Genomic DNA, 18,460 nt, shown 5'->3' on the forward strand with positions numbered 1-18,460 from the left:
CTTTCTACTCCCGTAAAGATTTACACCCTCGGAAACCCTGTACAGGGTTGCTATGGGTCGGAACCGACTCGATGGCACTTAACAACAACAACAATGAAAACCTAGGGGACAGTTCTACTCTGTCCTATTTCTATGAGTCAGAATTGACTCAAGGCAGTGGGTTTGGTGTACAGAGGTAGCCAGCATGCACAAAAGTGAGCCTAAAAGATTAGAAAGTAGAGACAAAGTACCATATGAAAAAGACAAGAAAATGTAGCAAGCATGAGAATAGAGAGGTTAAGTGAGGGGTCAAATTCCCTCACGAAAGACCTTCTGTGGTGATGTCACCAGGTATAGCTAAAGTCTCCATTTTCATTCTTCAAGTTATAGTTTATCTTATTTCTCTTCTCTTTCTCTTACATTAACAGAAATTGTCAAGAACTGTAAACTATTTCTTGCCCACACTCTCCAAGCTCGGAGAGTGTGGGCAAGAAATGTTTGTTTCAGGGCAGTCTCCTGAGATGTTCTTCTGTGAAGAGCAATCTGCTATCATAAAGTCGGTAGGAAATTCAAAGAAAAAGTACCAGTGAACGTTGTTTTCATGGATTTTAGAGAGAGATGTTAGAATTGTGGCAAGAGGTTGCCTATTTAAATGAACATTGCTCAAAAGCAGACAGTTTTCTTTGTTGATAGCAAAATGATGAAAACTATTTTTTTTTTCCTTGACATGATCAATTTCTTCTTTTGCTATAGGTCTGTTTCTACTCAGTCTGTTAACTTAACTGTATTTCTAGAAATTTGTCCATTTCTTCTAGATTTTTAAATTTGTCGGCGAGTACAATTCTTTACAGTATTCTGTTGTGATAGCACTCATTTCGTTTATTTTTTCTGTTATTTTCATCTTCTCCTTTTCTGTTAGGTTTGCCAGTGTTTTGCCAATTTTATTGATCTTTCCAAAGAACCAACTTTTTGCCTTGTTGATTCTTTCTATTGTTTTTCTCTTTTCCTTTTCATTTGTTTCTCCTCTAATCTTTATTATTTCTTTTCTTTTGGTGGCTGTAGACTTAAATTACTGCTCTTTTTCTAATTGTTGGAGATGTTGGGTTAAAATGTTTGGTTCTTCTTCCTCTCCCCCGTGGCAAGTTTTTTCTTATTCATATATAGAAACCATGGCATAAAGGCCACTCTTCGAGACTATATTTTTGTTTTTTTTTCTTAAAGTTTTTATTGTGAGGTTTACAAGGGAGAACATCAGCTTTACACTCATCCTATAGTATTTCGTGTCATTGCAATGATTACAATACCCTCCATGCATCATATAACCCCAAAGGGTACACCACACAGGCCCGCCCCCCGGCCTCTATCACACAGCCCTTTTCCCACCCTGAGTCCAGTGTCCCCAGCTGCTCCATCTGTCCACATCATCATCTCTGGCTCCACCCCTGGCGTCACTGCCTTTCTGGGTAGGATCCCGCTCTCTGTTCTTCTCACTTGATGGTCCCAGGGACCTCTGCTCCTGGGCTGCAAAATCAATCACTCTCCTCCTTTTGCCAAAAAACATGTACCGCTATATTTCCTATCCTCACAGTCAGACCTAATGGCAATTCACTATTGTATCACATGAGTCTTATTCCCGCTTCCTTTCGCCAGCCTGGTCCCAAAGAATTTGAAATCATTCAGTGGTGATTCTACCTTCTCCCACCCCATCTGGAACTAGGCTCCCTCTTGAAAGCTTGTAAGCCAGTCACTTCTTGCTTTTACTGGCTCCCCTATTTTGGGTAGCCAATGTCTATGTTGCCCACCCTTGTCAACCCTGTGTACCGAGTGGATGGGAGTGATCCTCACTGTAAAGATTTGTTCCCTTTTTTGAGCTACTATGTCCATTGTTGTTGTTAAGTGCCATCGAGTCGGTTCTGACCCATAGCGACCCTGTATAGGGTTTCCAAGGGTGTAAATTTTTACGGGAGTAGAAAGCCTCATCTTTCTCCCGCGGAGCAGCTGGTAGTTTCGAACCGCTGACCTTAAGGTTTGCAGCCCGATTCGTAACCACTACGCTAGGTAAATGTCATCAAATTGTAGCAGGTTACTCTTTTTTTCCCCCTTTTCTTTCTTCTTTTAGTCAAGTTCCGATCATCTAGCCTTTGAAGCCAGGTCAAGTGGGTACTATCTGCAAGTATGGGTGTTCTTATGCCTCTCCCCTCACTTCATATCAGCTGGATGCTTCACTCTCCACTCTTGTCCTCTGTGGCCATGTCACTGCCTCTGGGCTCAGGAATCCCTGGGTCTTGCTGTAACTGTTGGCCATCCAGGTCTCCACCCAGATTCATGGGAGTCTACTGAATGTGGTCGGGCTTAGCTCATAACTTCATTGCTGTTTATTTTACCCCTCCTTCCTTTATTGGTGACCAATGTGGTCACCATCCAGACCACATGCCTGCTCATGTATTCCCCTTGAGTCTCAGTCTTAGAAGGGGGTTTGCTCTGAGGGGTCCCGATCACTTGCCTTGATGGCTCTCGGGCAAACAGCTTACTTGTTCTTTTAGTAATCAATCAGACTGTCGTTATTTTTTCAGATTTTTCCTGCCAGTCTTTCACGAAATATCTTCTGTTCTTCTAGCCATGCCAGGCTGGTCTACTCATGGAAATTGCCTACCTCAGTCGGTTCTGGATGGGATAAAAACTATTTTTAAAGCTTGCAACAGGGTAATTTGTGGGCCAAAGAGCTATCCTTACATAAGTTGTTTTAAAGGATATAGTAATGTCACAAGCAATCTGACAAATCTTTTCCAGATGCTAATGAAAATGTCACTGAAGATCATCTGAATTCCATGATCCTAAAGAAAGTTTAAATTTTACTGATTTGTTACACTGAAACAAGGCAATTCTTATGATTTTGTTGAATAAAACACCATGTTTATGTGAATACAAGTTTATGTGGTTGGTTACTCTTACCATTTATTTAATATGTAATAATTAGAAAGCATTATGCAAGAACACTAGTAGTATAGTGGAAAGCACATATTTTGAAAACTACATAATTAATTTATATCTTAGATTTTTGGCTATAATACTTTGGGTAAGCTCTTCATGTTTTTTAAATTTTATTTATTTTTGTTACTTAGTATTTTTTTTTCTTAAATGTTTTATTGTGAATTATGTGATAGTGTACATGGGAGAACATTAGTTTTACATTCATTGTATCGTATATCGTCTCACTGCCATGGTTACAATCCCCTCCATGCATCATCAACCAACCAAAGGGGATACCCTGCAATCCTTCCCCCATACCCCCCAGGTCTTCAGCACACAGTCACTCTCCCTCTCTGGATCTAAAGTCTCCAGCTGCTCCATCACTCCACGTCATCATCTCTGCCTCCATTTCAGGCATCACTGCTTCTCTGGGTAGGGTCCCGCTCTCTGCTCTTCTCCCATGATGGTCCTAGGGACCTCCGCTCCTAGACTGAAAAGTTAATCACTCCCCTCCTTGCTATAAAAAGTTCTTCATGTTTTTGAGATAAAAAATTTTAATTTATAGTGTATTGTTGTTTAGTGCCTTTGAGTAAGTTCTAACGCACTGTGACCCTTTGTAGGGTTTCTGAGGTGCAGCTAGTGAATTTGAACTGCAGACTGTGAAATTCAAACTGACCTTGTGGTCCAGTGTTTATCCTTACAGCACCCCATCAAGACTCCTTATAGTATATAGACAACACCACCTAATTCTTCTAAGGTATGTTTGAAGATTAAAAAATGATTTATGTAAACAGCCTGATACCTAAAAACATAATATTAGTTCCTCTAAACTAAATAATACTTATGAGAAAAATTGAATATGTAGACTCTGGTTAGAAATGGAACCCTTTGATATACCATTGTTTCTATTAGAAAAGTTAACACTTGTTATATTTTGATTTATAGTACCTTTTTCACAAAGCTACTTATGTGCTAAAAATTCAAAGTAATTAAAAAAAAATTCAGTCTTAAATAAAGTTAGAAACACATATATTTTTAAACCTTAACAGTGGCATTCTTACCTTTATATCCTTTATTTTCTGTTTTTCAAAGTTGTCAATCGTTTCTTCCAGATGACGTGTGGTTCGGGTAGCATCCATTGTGGCTCTCTGCAATTCAGTTTCTGCCTGCAAAAGTTTCCCCAATCGAAGATACCAAAAAAAAAAAAAAAAAAAAAAAAAAAAAAAAAAAAAAAAAATATATATATATATATATATATATAATCAGAATCCATTTAATTGTCACTATTAGGAAATGCTATCTATCACTGCAGTATTGGTTTTCTGGCCTACGATGGTAGTTGTTAAACATTATATTTTAATTTTTCTACATATAGTGATTATGTTTAAAAGAACATGCAGAATAAATAACTTAATTAGTTATTAAGTTACATGATTTATGATCTCAGAAACAAACATGAAAAACTTCTCCTTTTATAAAACCATTTTTTTCCTATTTCAGCCTTGAACGATTTTTCAAATTGTTTTCACCAACATCACTGTCTGTGCCACCTATCTACTAGCCCTTTTCTTGTTCTTTTCTCTTTTAGGCCCTTATCCCCAGAAAGATAAAAAGGACTGGTGACTTAGTTTTAAGCTTTTAAAAAAATATATCTTATTGTGTTTTAGATGAATGTTTACTTAACAAGTATTTTAAATTCTCTCAAACTCTGTCTCTTAATCAGTAAAATAAAGTACTGCTTATCTCAGGAAGGAGCCCTGGTGGTACAGTGTTGAGCTGCTAACTTCAAGGTCAGCAGTCTGAACCCAGCAGGGACTCCAAGCGAGAAAACTGAAGCTGTCAGAGACTGTCCACTGTTGTAAAGATTTAGTCTCATATGACCCAGGGAGAAATTCTACTTTAGGAGCTGGAATTAACTAGACAGCAGTGGGTTTGGTTTTGGTTTGATATTATATAGGATTTCTGAATGGATTAAATGATACCATCTTTGTAAAGTACAAAGGAGAGTGCAGAAATACCAAAGGCTATGAAAAGTCCCACAACTAAGCGTCTATGATTTTTATACCATTGCAACACTGAGATATTTGGGACTAGAAAGTATATGGGTAACTGAAGTCTCCTAGTTTTACTAACTCGCTTACTTTTATTTGTTATTGTAAAGTGCTGTAGAGTCAGTTCCAACCTATTGTGACCTATATACAGTTTTCGAAGAGCAGCTGGTGAGCTTGAACTACCAATTTTGCGGTTCAAAGTGACTGCAGTCCAGTGTATTAACCCACAGCACCACATCAGGACTCCATACTTTTACTTCCACATGACAGTTTTAACTGCTAGTATTTCTTAACAGCTAACAATACCACACTGTTTTGATTTATGCTTATCACAGAAATACACATGAGTAAAAAATTAGATGGTAAATCTAATGCTTTGCTTCATAAACTCTAATGACAAGTACTCATACTATCTATGAATTCTTGGTGTGGCACTGTGGGATAAGCACTGGACTACAAACCACAAGGTCGGCAGTTCAAACCCATCAACTGCTCATCGGAAACCCTACACAGAGTTGCTATGTGTCGGAACCAACTTCACGGCACTTAACAACAACATACTATCAACACCTGTGTCATACAATATTGTGCCTAGTAGCTACCTGTGGGTATTTCAATTTCAATTAGGTTAAAAAAAAAAGTTTTCTCAGTTACTCTCATTGTATTTCAAGAGCTCAACAACAGCCACTAGTAGCTGTGGTCACAGTATCCCAGTGTGGAACACTGCCAACTTCATCATGGCTCTCGCTTAAAATGTTCTCTCCCAAACATTTAAAATGGTTAAGCAGATTCTTAAAAAAAAAAAGACTCCAATTATTTGATTAAATTATTCTTAATAAACTTTTGTTCCCTATATTTTATTTATTTGAAAGTATCATAAATCATCACTTAATATTTAATCATGGGGAAATTTTTACAGTAGTTATCAAAGTTTTGTAACATTTAAGATTCTAATATTCTGACAACTAGCCCTGAATTTCTTTTTCAAGAAAATACACAAATTGAAATAAGTAAAAGGGATTTACTATAAGGCTCCATCTCTTGTCACTCCACTTTATTACCCACCTGCGACTGAATTTTTCATAAAGGAAAAATACATTTCAAATAGCACACAACACTTCTGTCAACACATTAAAATCGCTTAGTCTGATGTACTCTTTCCATTAGGTTATATTTTGATTATGTATTATTAATATTTTTGCAAGCAGGTTAACTCAGATATATAATTTCAAGATACTAAACATTTATACACTAAAAAAGTGGTAAAATATTTATGTATCTATTTGTCATGTTGGGTGTAAAGTTTTTTTTTTTAAAAAAACAACACAGTACAAGCTTTTAATTAAAAAAAACAAGCAATTATTTTAGTTTGGGAAGCTTATAGCTTTTATTATCAGTAATGAAAAGCAATGCTTTATATATTATTGGGCTCGGGAGTCTTTGAAATCCCAAAGTATTACTCTCATCACAGGAAATCGAAAATTAAAAGAGAATTTTTTAGAACATTTAATATGATGTTATTTGATGCCTGTTAACCTTTTGCTAATGAGAATATTCAAGTTGATTAATTTCTTAATAGTTTTTTATACACTTTATTCTTAATACTTTATTACATGCAAGCAATGCAATTCTTACAATGAATTCCTTTAATTGTGGTCTTTCTCCCCATTTATTGGTATTTTTATTTTATATTTAGGAAGAGGAGGTAGAATTGGTTAAACTAGGAAAAAGAATAGGGAAGAAGAAGCAATATCTGAGACAGCTATTCCTTAATCTTCTATCACCTTCCAGAAAATACTATTCATTTTTAAAAGTCTCAAATCTATTTACTGAAGCAAAGCAACTCAACTACTGTTATACAGATATTTTTTAGCAAAGTAAAGAGAATATGTTGTTGTGAAGTGCCACTGAGTCGGTTCCAACCCACAGTAACCCTGAATACGGTTTCCGAGGAGCTGCTGGTGAGCTTGAAGCATATCTAATATTTCTTCCTTTCGACAATTCTTTAAAATCCTAAAATATAGCAATGTGAGTAGGAAATGATTTTGATTAAGATACAAGGGTTAAGGAGTCCTGGTGTGGTGCAGTGGGTTAATGTGCCTGACTGCAAAGCCGTTTGAACTGCAAGGTTGGCGGTTCAAGTTCACCAGCTGCTCCTTGGAAACCCTATACAGGATCGCTATGAGTTGGAATTGACTCAATGGCACTTAACAACAACAACTATGATTAAGAATATTAGTATTTTCTACCAAAAGGACTCCATTTTATTTTACATATTGCTCTTGCATATACTTCCTTTGAACAAAGGGTGACATGATTTTTAAGGGTCTAAAGTTAGTGTGGCGCAGTAGGATAAGCACTACACCACAAGGTCAGGCTGAACCAAAAGGCTGGTGGTCCAAACGCTGTAACTACTCCTTGGAAATCCAATACAGGATCGCTATGAGTTAGAACTGACTCAATAGCACTTAACAGCAACCAACATCCAGGTAAAATTCAATGACATAATGATTGAATATAATTTATATGCAGATTGTCCTTTATTTTCTAGTCTCAGGTTAGATTGTCAAAATCTGTGGGAGCCACACATAGCTCTTTGCTAGTTAGCTGTGTGTGTGCAGCAATAACCAATTCAGTTGTAGTATTTACTTCTCACCATGTCAACCCACAGACTTGCTTCATCTATACTCAGATTACGTTTTCCAAAGCAGGGTTTACAGAATGGCATCTAAGTCAGGAAAATCTGTTATAGACTAGAATCATTTCCAGACTGAGTGCCAATACTAACATCCCTGATACAATCTTACCAACTCTTCGGGGTTCTAGATATTACACTTTCCCTGCCTTCATGTTCCTTCCCCCACAGAGTGTTTTGATCTCTGGCTTAATACTCAGACGACTAGGATCATTCCTTGGCCTTGTCAGTTATGCATTTTCTAGCACTCACTGGCTCGTTTGACTTTTAGAAAAACATAGACTCTATAATCTATGGTTTGAAGATCTTAAGTCTTAACTTCCATATAGATCTTCCTACCCCAGCCTCCAACTGACAGTCCCAGTCCTAAGGATGCCCACTTTTGTTTAGTATAAGGTTGGGCTAAAGTACCTTTGGTCCAAAGGAAGAAGGACCAGGCAACTGGCGTACCCCAAATCACTGCTCAAGGGACTCCCCTCAGGAATGGAGGTGTTCTGGAACCTCAAATGCCCCCAAAGAGCCACTCCTCATGTGATTCCTGGCTGAAGTGGGCAGTGACAACCTTAAAGAAGTAGGAAGGAGACACATATAAGAAGTGGGAAAAAGAGGCAGCAGGGATAAGTTATTGTTTTCTATACAGTCCCACCTACCCCAGTTGCTGACAACTAGCCAGGCACTACTTGCTAATCTTTTATTTAGCCGGGACTAAGGTACATTCTATTTGAAGAAACAGTCATACTTCATAGAAGAACCTTATAAGCATAATTAGCCACTGCATTCTATATCATGCCTTAGTGTCCAGCTAGGGACCTCAATTTTACTCTTAACTCTCCTGAGGGGCTTTTGCTAAAAGCCATAAATGTGGCTTCAAATAGTTTTTTTTTTTTTTTTTTAAAGGACTTATGGGGGAAAAACCTATCTTTTTTCAAAAGTAGAGCAGAGGGCATTGTTATATGACTTAATTATATACTTTTAATTTTATAATTAATATTTAATTTTATATTACTATGTGGAAGGAAACTCAAAGAGTTTTGAATGTACTCTTTATAAAAGCATCTGCATTTATAATTTTTTTCTCTCCCATTGTTGAGGCATGTCTATTGTGGGAAATAAGGAACTGAATCTTTAAAATTAACTAATTGCTATAGTGAGAATTACTACATGCATGTGCTTCTAACCTTTATAATCAAACTCTCCACATATTTAAAAATAGAAATGCATAATCCCCAGATTTATGGAATTTTATATGGCATACCTTACAAAACATTTTTTAAAGACCAAAATTCAAAGGATACAATAACATGCCGATCCGATGGGTTTCGCTGGCGTGTCCTTTCTAACTGGGTTAACTGCTTAGCTTCTCGATTCCTTGCTGTTAATGTTGCTTTGAGGTCATCCTGCAGATACGCATTTCTTGTTAATAGAAATTTTGAATTGAAGAAGTACAGTATACATACTCTGTTTTAAGAATAGGAGAAACCTGCTTTGCTGATCCCGGGAACATCACTATAGGAATTACAAATACTGCATAATGAGTGTGTATTTACACGGGAGACTTCATCTCACATACTTTGCAAGTGTGATTAGGAGGATCCAGTCCCTAGAGAATGACATCATGCTTGGTGAAGTAGACGGTCAGCAAAAAATCAAAAGGACTCTCACTGAGATGGACGGACCCAGTGGCTACAACCATAGGCTCAAACACAACAACAAGGATGGCAAAGGAATAGGCAGTGTTTTGATTTGCTGTATATTAGTCTCTATGAACTGGAACCAACTCAGCAGTACCTAACAATTACCACAGCGCATATATAAGTGTATGTGTTTCTTTCAGTCCTTTCAATGAGAGACAAAAAAGATAACTGGAATGCAAAATTATAATACATAAACACACACATAATATTGCGGTTACAAGGATACACACACTTTTGTGAAAACTTCATAAACACTTAAAATGGGAGAATGTTATCTTATGCCAATTATACCCCAAGAAGGTTGACTTAAATACAGAATGTTGTTACACTCATTTTTAAAGTAAAAATGTTATCACCTACTTTAAAACAAAAATAAAAACTTACATTCAGTTAGGAAAGTAGTTTCTGCTCATATATTCTTCATGACTGCAAATATTAAAAATCTTAAAATTTCTGTAATAAACAAAATGTCTTATGCTACTACAGTAGTATACGTATAAAGCCACTAAAAAGATTTCATTATTTTCAGAGTTCTAAGAAATAATTTTTTCAGAGTGTGTAAAAAGAATGAGTAAACACTGCTTTGTACTTTTTATTAAAAGGACAATTAATAGAAGCTCAGGCATTTCCCCTGAATACTTAATAAATAAGATCTACGTACCCGCTTCATTTTGACAATGGTTCCATAAGCTTTCAAAGGTTCAACTACTTTGGCTTCAAGTCTTTCAACCTATTGAAAATTATTACAAAATAATATAACTGAGAAAAAAACAGCAATATAAAACTATTAATTCTGAAATAAAACTTGTGATGTTTAACCTGAGCTTAATTACTATACAGATAAATATTTAAAAATTTGTAAGTTAAAATGCTACAAGGGACCGTCAAAAGTACATGGAAAAATAGAATTGAAAGATAAGGTACTTTTTCCATACACTTTGTAAAGCCCCCTTATAAAAGTTATCACCAGAAATGGACAAACCTAAAATTCTAAACTTATGCACATTAAAAATGGCTGTTGTTGTTAAGTGTCGTCAAGTTGGAACTGACTCATAGTAACCCTTTATAAGGTTTCTGAGGAGCATCTGATAGGTTTGCAATGCCAACCTGTAACTAGCAGTCCAGTTCTTAGTCTATATAAAAACAGTGAAAAGTGACCAGAAAATGTTTTGGTTTTCAAGGAGCCCTGCAAAACCATCATCTCTGTATGACTTTTCAACCTTAAAGTAGTAGAGCTTTGGGGGCAAGTTTTAAGTCAAGAAATCAAATGATGTATTGCATTAGGCAAATCGGCTGCACAAGACCTTTTTAAAGTGTTGAAGAGCAAAGATGTCAGGTTGAGGACTAAGGTGTTCCTGACCCAAGCCATGGTGTTTTTAATAACCTCATATGTATGCGAAAGCTGGACAGTGAATAAGGAAGACCATAGAAGAATTGATGTTTTTGAGTTACTGTGTTGGAGGAGAATATTGAAAGTGCCATGGGCTGCCAAAAGAACCAACAGATCTGTGTTGGAAGAAGTGCAGCCAGAGTGCTCCTTGGAGGCCAGGATGGCCAAACTTCGTCTCTCATACTTTAGACATATTGTCAGGAGGGACCAATCACTGGAGAAGGATATCATGTTTGATAAGTGGAGGTCAGAGAAAATGAGGAAGACCCCTAGCGAGATGGAGTGGCAAAGTGGCAGCATCAATGGGCTCAAGTATGGGAACAACTGTGAGGCTGGCCCAGGATCGGACAGTGTTTCTTTCTTTTGTGCACAGGGTCGCTATGAGTTGGTACTGACTCAATGGCACTTAACAACAACAACACATTTTAATTCAGCTATTTTTCAGTTATGGATACTTTATATACACTATTTTTGAAGAACAATAGTTCAATTAAAGCTGAAAGATGCAGCATATGAGAAATATTTAAAGCTGCTCAAAAGCAAAACAGTCTAGGAAACACTGTTTTCAGCAGCAGTTTTTCTAAGAAGTCATTTGTGAATTAGCAAAGCCTAGAGAGTAAAGTGCCTGGTAGCACTGTGGGTTGGGCATTGGGCTGCTAACTGTCGGTGGCTCAAAGTCACCAGCAGCTCCAAGGGGGAAAAATGGAGCTCTCTGCTTCAGTAAAGACTTAGTCTCTAAAACCACATAGAGGGTCACTATGAGTAGGAAGTGACTCAATGGCATGGATTTTGGTTTGGTCACAGAATAAGATAAATGGTCTCTGTTTTTGTACTGTAACTGTGTGGTTAATCTCATTTCGTTGGGTAGCACACACTGATTCCTTTTTTTTTTTTTGAGAATTAAACACTTTTTCTTAAACATTACAGTTCTTATTGCATTGAGTATAAATTTATCTCACTAATAGCACTAGTAGAAGGCACTGAAGAAACAGATTAGAAAAAAAATTAACCATGTTTGTAGTATGAGAAAAGTTTATCACATAAAAAAATGAACATAAAATTTTTTTCTCATGATAGATATTACAGGCTGACAGACAATTGTTTAGTATGAACATGAACTATTTTTACAGCAGGTCAAAGGCTTTTTTGGAGGGATGATACATGTTCATATAACCAGTGAATATATTACAAATTGACTGTCAAGAATTTTAAGAAACTGAAAAAAAATAATCAAGTCCCCACCAATCATTTTTAAATACTAGGAATCCTAGAATCTAAACCATTGATTATTCAGGGTAGGTTAGTTTATACCATTTCGAATAATCCAAACACTGATTATTCAGTATAAGGATTATCTGTTCTGTTCTCCTTTTTGTTGCCTACCTTTTGTTCATTTCATTGTTCATTAGCACCTCCACCATTTGGTAAGCAAGGGAATAAAAGGAGAACACATGTAAATCAATTCACTTTGCTATTTGATAAATAGCATAAAGATTTTCTAGAAAAGGGCACTGAAAATCTTGGCTAAAGTGGGCTGTTAGGACTATTTGAATATCAATGATTTTTGAAACATTTAAAATCCTCGGAAACCCTGTACAGGGTCGCTATGGGTCGGAACCGACTCGACGGCACTTAACAACAACAACAACAACGTCTAGCTAGCATGTATAGCAGCTTATTACAAGGAAATGTCATATGACAAGAACTCAACATTTTCCAAAGAAATACCTCTCTACAAGTAAATAATTACTTTGCACATTTCTGAGTTCCTCTAGTGTCTAGTCTAGTTCTGTATGAATAGCAATTGTAGGTTCAAAGATTATTACCTTCATTTTACTTCTTTTTGATAATTGTGATAACTGCTTTAAGTTTTAAAAAGGACAAAAAAATAAAACCTAACAAAAAACACAAAGCGATTCTAATCAAGCAACTTCTGACAAGTTAATGTGTCTTGAAACCTAAATAAGTATACAAAATTCATATGAAAAAGGAAAATGAAAGGCTTTTAGGAAGAAAATAATTACATCCACCAAAAACAAACAAATAAAACAAAACAAAAAAATCCGCCCAAACCCACAAATAAGGTCTCAGTAACGACTGCAGTCGTAGTGTGGTGCTGTGGATTAATGCACTGGACTGTAAGGTCATTTGAACCTTAGCGTCAGCAGTTCAAGCTCACCAGCCACTCCTCGGAAAACCTAAACAGGGTCCTACAGTTTGCATCACTGTTTCCTCCTTTCTTTGTCAACGATACATTTCTCAAATTCCAGCATGGAAACATCTTGCCTATTTAATCATTTATTCACATACCATTCTCAACATCTTGTCAAACTTTAACATATGCTCACATGCACACGACGCATGCTGCTTTTCTTCTCCATGTGAACACTGTAAATGTCCACCCCTTAGGCAAAAACTGGCAAATGATAGGGAAATTCAAGAGACTTTTAAAGTTTAGTTTGAAAATGGAAAACGAAATCTCAGAAAGATTCCCACAGTGTAACAGACATGAGAATTGTTCATTCAGTGTGTGTTCACCACTGCAGTTGGGCAGCTAGAACAGGAAAGTCCTTTGAACTAGAACTAGAACTAGCTAGAACTGGATGGTTCGTTCATCCATTACTTCTACACTCATTCATTACAATAATGCTGAGCCCTCACTCCATACCTCAGCTTGTCGATAATCTTGAAGTTTGGCAAACTCATCAGCAAAGTTTTTCAGGCCCTGCTTTAAATTTGGGGTCTCTGTTGCGGCGTACACATTGATTTCGTTCACCAGGAGGTCTGCTTTGTCTCGCAGTCTGGCAGTTTTCCGCACATAAGCAGCAAAGATTTGGCATAGCTCTCCAAAATGCTTCTCCACATTTGTGACAGCATCTTGCAGTTGTCTGGTTTGAGCGTCCCTAGAGAAAAAGGTGACACAAAAAGCAAAACATTCTTGTTAAAGATGAGATAGCTTCTTCGTTATGTTACTGTTAATATGCAAACATTCTCGGGGCATTTTGGAGCTTTGAAGACGAAAAGCCATCTTTCTGACCATCTCTCAGGAGTGGGGTGGGATTCTCACCGCAATTTCGCGGATTATCTGTCCCTTTCCCTTTTCCAGGACCCCATTCCCAGTCTGGTCTAAACGTCTGGCGGGGTAGAGACAAAAAGAAGCTAGGCCGGGCCAAGCTGCTGCAGGATGCCGGCTGCTCGCGTTACGGCCTGGGTGCCCGGTTAGGCGCGGGCAGCTGGCTGCCCTCAGGTTTCTGCTCGGCCCACAGCAGTGCCGGGGCCAGAGTTTGAGGGGCAGGGGTGGGTGGCAGCTGGCCCGCCTCAGGCTCCCTTCTGCCAGGCTCCTGCTAGGCCGGGGAGGTAGGCCCCAAAGTGCCGCGGGTCCAGCCTTCCGCCAGGGCTGGAATTCGGCGAGGCCCTGGAGAGAGGCTCCACGTCCTCTTCCCGAGCCCTCGCGTGTGTGTGTGTGTGTGCGGGGGGGGGGGTGGGGGCTTGGGGGGGTTGGGGGGGGGGGGGGGGCCCTGGGCAGCGGGACCCCGGGACTGTTACCGGTTCTCCAGGCTACGCCTCAACATCTTGCCTCGAGTACGCCAAGGACCCAGGGCGGAGACCCAACGAAAGGCTTCCAAGGCGCCCAGGCGCGCGCGAGGGCGTGAGCCACCGCTACCGCCGCCGACGTCGCGGGGAGGTGGAGAGCCCGCCCCGCGCGCTGCCGCACAGACCAGGGCGTTTCTATGGCAACGCAGAGCGCGCGTCCCCGCGGCTGGGACAGCTGTCTGCACCACAGTCTAATCAAAGCAGGAGTTACCTGGAGCCACCCTGTGCATTCCTCCCTATGGAGTTATCAAAAGCTGAACGGAACTTTGTCTTTCTTCTGGGTCTTGGTTAACCAAACACCCAGTCTGTTAAGTGCCCTCCAGTCAGTTCCATTCACAGACCCTGTAGAGGTTTTCTAAGGAGCAGCTGGTGACCTTATGTTCAAATGCTTATCCTACAACGCCACACCTGTCTTATATAAATACATTAAGTTGTCTGCTTCTGTGTTAAATCTAAAAATGTAGAGTCTTGGAGATTGCCCTCTAAAGGAGCAGTGCTTAACGTCTCATGTTTAACTTTCTATTTATTTTCCAGGTATTTAACAAATTCCTACTTTGTGGAACAGATATAACACACTGGGAATAATACAAAAACAAAAAGGTGTCCCTGGTTTGAAAGACCTTCAGGTTTTGTGAGTTGTGAGCGGCTGAGTTGCTTCTAGCTCACAGAGACCCCATGTGAAACAGAACAAAAGATTGCCTAGTCCTGTGCCATCTTCTCAATTCTTGGTATGCTAGAGTCTATTGTTATGGCTACTGCAAGAATGACATGGAGGCAGTGTCTGACCTGCTCTCACTTGAGGAAGGGAAAGGAGATTCAAACTCAGCATCAATCTAAGGATGTTTTCTATCAGACAGAGTTCAGGCATGCCTCTACCTTTCTTTACCAATCCTGACACCAGTCGTCCTTCTCATATTGCTGTTAGGTGCCAATAGGTTCATACCAATTTATAGCAACCTATGCACTACAGAACGAAACACTGCCCGGTTTTACACCAACTTCATTCACACTTGAACCCATTGCTGCTGCCACTGTGCCAATCCATCTTGTTGGGGGTCTTCATCTTTTTCGCTGATCTTCCACTTTATCAGGCATGATGATCTTCTGTAGGGCCTGGCCACTCCTAATAATATGTTTGAAATATGAGAGATGAAGTCATGCCATCCTGCCTCCTAAGGAGCATCTTGGCTATACTTCTTCCAACACAAATGTGTTTGTTTTTTGGCAGTTCATGATACTTTTCATTTTCTCCTCGAACACTGTAATTCAAATGCATCAATTCTTTTACAGTCTTCTTCATTCATTGTCTAACTTTCACATGCATATGAAGTTATTGAAAATACCATGGCTTGGATCAGTCGTACCTTAGTTCTCAAACTGACACCTTAGCTTTTGAACACTTTAAAGAGGTCTTGTGCAGCACATTTTCCTAAAGCAATGCATTGTTTGATTTCTTGACTACTGTTTCCATAAATGTTGATGGTTGATCCAAGCAAAATGAAGTCTTTGACAATTTCTATAGTTTCTCCGTTTATCTTGATGTTATCGGTTCAGTGGTGAGGATTTTTGTTTTCTTACATTGAGGTGCAACCCAAACCAAAGGCTGTGGTCTTTGATCTTCATGAGTAAATATTTTAAGCCCTCTTCACTTTCAGCAAGCAAGGTTGTATCATCTGCATGTGGTAGACTGTCAATGAGTCTTCCTTCAATCCTGATGCCATGGTTTTCTTCATTCATATAATCCAGCTTCTTGGATTATTTGCTCAGTATGCAAATCGAATAAGTATGGTAAAAGGATACAACCCAGGCAAATACCTTTCCTAATTTTAAACCATTCGGTGTTTCCTTGTTCTATTTGAATAACTGCCTCTTGGCCTATGCATAGGTTCACCATGATCACAATTAAGTGTTCCAGAAAACTCACTCTTCACTAATGTTGTCCATAGCTTGTCATGATTCATACAATTGAAAGCCTTTGCATAGTCAATGAAGCACAGGTAAACATCTTTTTGTTGTTCTCTTTTGTCTGTTAAAATCCATCAGACCTCAGCAATGATATCCCTCGTTTTATGTCCTTGCCTGAATCTGGTTTAAGCCTCTGGCAGTTCTCTGTCAATGTACTGTTGCAGCCATTTTTAAATTATCTTAAGCAAAAATTTACTTGCGTGTGATATTAATGACATTGTCCAATGATTTCTGCAATCAGTTGTGTAACCTGTCTTTGGAATGGGAACAAATATGGATCTCCTCCAATCGGTTGGCCAGATTGCTGCCTTCCAAATTTCTTGGCACACATGAGTAAGTGCCTCCAGTGCTGCATCAGTTTGTTGAAAGATTTCAGTTGGTATTCCTTCAATTTCTGGAGACTTGTTCTTTGTCAATGCCTTCAGTGAACCTTGAACTTCTTTCTTTAGTACCACTGAACTCTTCATCATATGCTACCTTTTGAAATGTGACTAGGAAACAGCTGCCTCCTCAAAGTACAGTTGACCGTGATGACATGAATGGAGTAAAGCCAGTGGGAGTAAAGCCCTCAGGAACTTCATTTGCTGATGGGGCACAACTCAAAATGAAGAGTGGCAGTTGTAAACATCCATTAATAATTGGAACACGAAATGTACAAAGTGTGAATCTGGGAAAATTAGAAAATGTGAAATATGAAATGGAACACATAAACATCAATATCTTAGGCTTTAGTGAGCTGAAATGGGCTGGTATTGGCCATTTTGAATCTGACAACCACATGGTTTACTAGCTGGAATGACATATTGAAGAGGAATGGTGTTGCATTCACTGTCAAAAAGAACATATCTAGATCAGTCATGAGGTACTAGGATAATATCCATAGGCCTACAGGGAAGACTGGAGTCCTGGTGTGGCATTGTGGGTTAATGCACCAGACTGCATAACTGTTTGAACAGCAAGGTCAGTGGTTCAAGCTCACCAGTTGCTCCTTGGAAACCCTATACAGGGTTGCTATGTGTCGGAACTGACCTGATGGCATTTAACAACAACAACAGGGAAGACCAGTTAATAACACTATTATTCAAATTGCACATCAACCACTAAAGCCAGTGAGGATGAAATAGAAGGATTCTACCAACTTCTTCAAGCTGAAATTGATCAAACATACAATCAAGATGTATTAATCATTACTGGTGATTGGAATGCAAAGGTTGGGAACAAAGAGGAAGGATTAGTGTTGGAAAATATGGCCTGGTGATAGAAATGGTGCTGGAGATTGCATGATAGAATTCTGCAAAATCAATGACTTGTTCATTGCAAATACCTTCTTTATACAGCATAAGAGATGATTATACACATGGACCTTACCAGATCGAATACACAAAAATCAATTTGACTACATTTGTAGAAAGATACAACAGAAAAGCTCTATATCATCAGTCAAAACAAGGCCGTGGCAGATTGTGGAACAGACCATCAATTGCTCATATGCAAATTAAAACTGAAGCTGAAGAAAATGAAAATAAGTCCATGAGAGCCAAAATATGACCTTGAATATATCCCATGTAAATTTAGAAATCATCTGAAGAACAGATTTGATACTATTAACCACTAAAGACCAAAGACTAGAAGAGTTGTGAAATGACATCAAGAACATCATACAAGAAGAAAGCAAAAGTCATTAGGAAGAAAAGAAAGAAGGAAAAGATCAAAATGAATGTCAGAAGAGGCACTGAAAGTTGCTCTTCAGCGTAGAGATGCTAAAGCAAATGGAAGAAATCAGAAGGTACAAGAGCTGAACAGAAAATTTCAAAGACGAGCTCAAGAAGACAAAGTCAAATATTACCAAAAATGTGCAAAGATCTGGAGTCAGTAAACCAAAAGGGAAGAACACGCTCAGCATTTCTCAAGCTGGAGAAACTGAAGAAAAAATTCAAGCCTTGATTTTCGTTATTGAAGGATTCTCTGTGAAAATTATTGATTGATGTAGAAAGCATCAAAAGAAGATGGAAAGAATACACAGAGTCACTGTACCAAAAGGAAATGGTTGATGTTCAACCATTTCAAGAGGTAGCATATGATCAAGAGCCAATGATATTGAAGGAGGAAGTGAAAGGTGCAT

The 18,460-nt window shown here is 38.5% G+C and overlaps 1 protein-coding gene across 2 annotated transcripts in view; it reads right to left on the reverse strand.

The window, feature by feature from the left end:
* FAM92A1 (family with sequence similarity 92, member A1) overlaps positions 1 to 14,354 on the reverse strand; it is a 34,592-nt gene extending 20,238 nt beyond the window's left edge. Inside the window, exons 1-6 of one of the 2 annotated variants that reach the window (XM_006859221.1) lie at positions 14,326 to 14,354; positions 13,448 to 13,682; positions 10,051 to 10,119; positions 8,991 to 9,092; positions 6,066 to 6,071; positions 4,011 to 4,115 (exon numbers count right to left, since the gene is read on the reverse strand). In XM_006859221.1, the coding sequence (XP_006859283.1) occupies positions 4,011 to 4,115; positions 6,066 to 6,071; positions 8,991 to 9,092; positions 10,051 to 10,119; positions 13,448 to 13,682; positions 14,326 to 14,351 (543 nt within the window). In that variant the 5' untranslated portion in view covers positions 14,352 to 14,354. The remainder of the gene's footprint in view (positions 1 to 4,010; positions 4,116 to 6,065; positions 6,072 to 8,990; positions 9,093 to 10,050; positions 10,120 to 13,447; positions 13,683 to 14,325) is intronic. The other variant, XM_006859220.1, reaches the window with a different exon arrangement.
* Between the last annotated feature and the right edge of the window lie 4,106 nt (positions 14,355 to 18,460).

The sequence above is a fragment of the Chrysochloris asiatica genome, unplaced genomic scaffold, assembly GCF_000296735.1.
Source record: "Chrysochloris asiatica unplaced genomic scaffold, ChrAsi1.0 scaffold00031, whole genome shotgun sequence".
NCBI lineage: Eukaryota > Metazoa > Chordata > Mammalia > Afrosoricida > Chrysochloridae > Chrysochloris > Chrysochloris asiatica.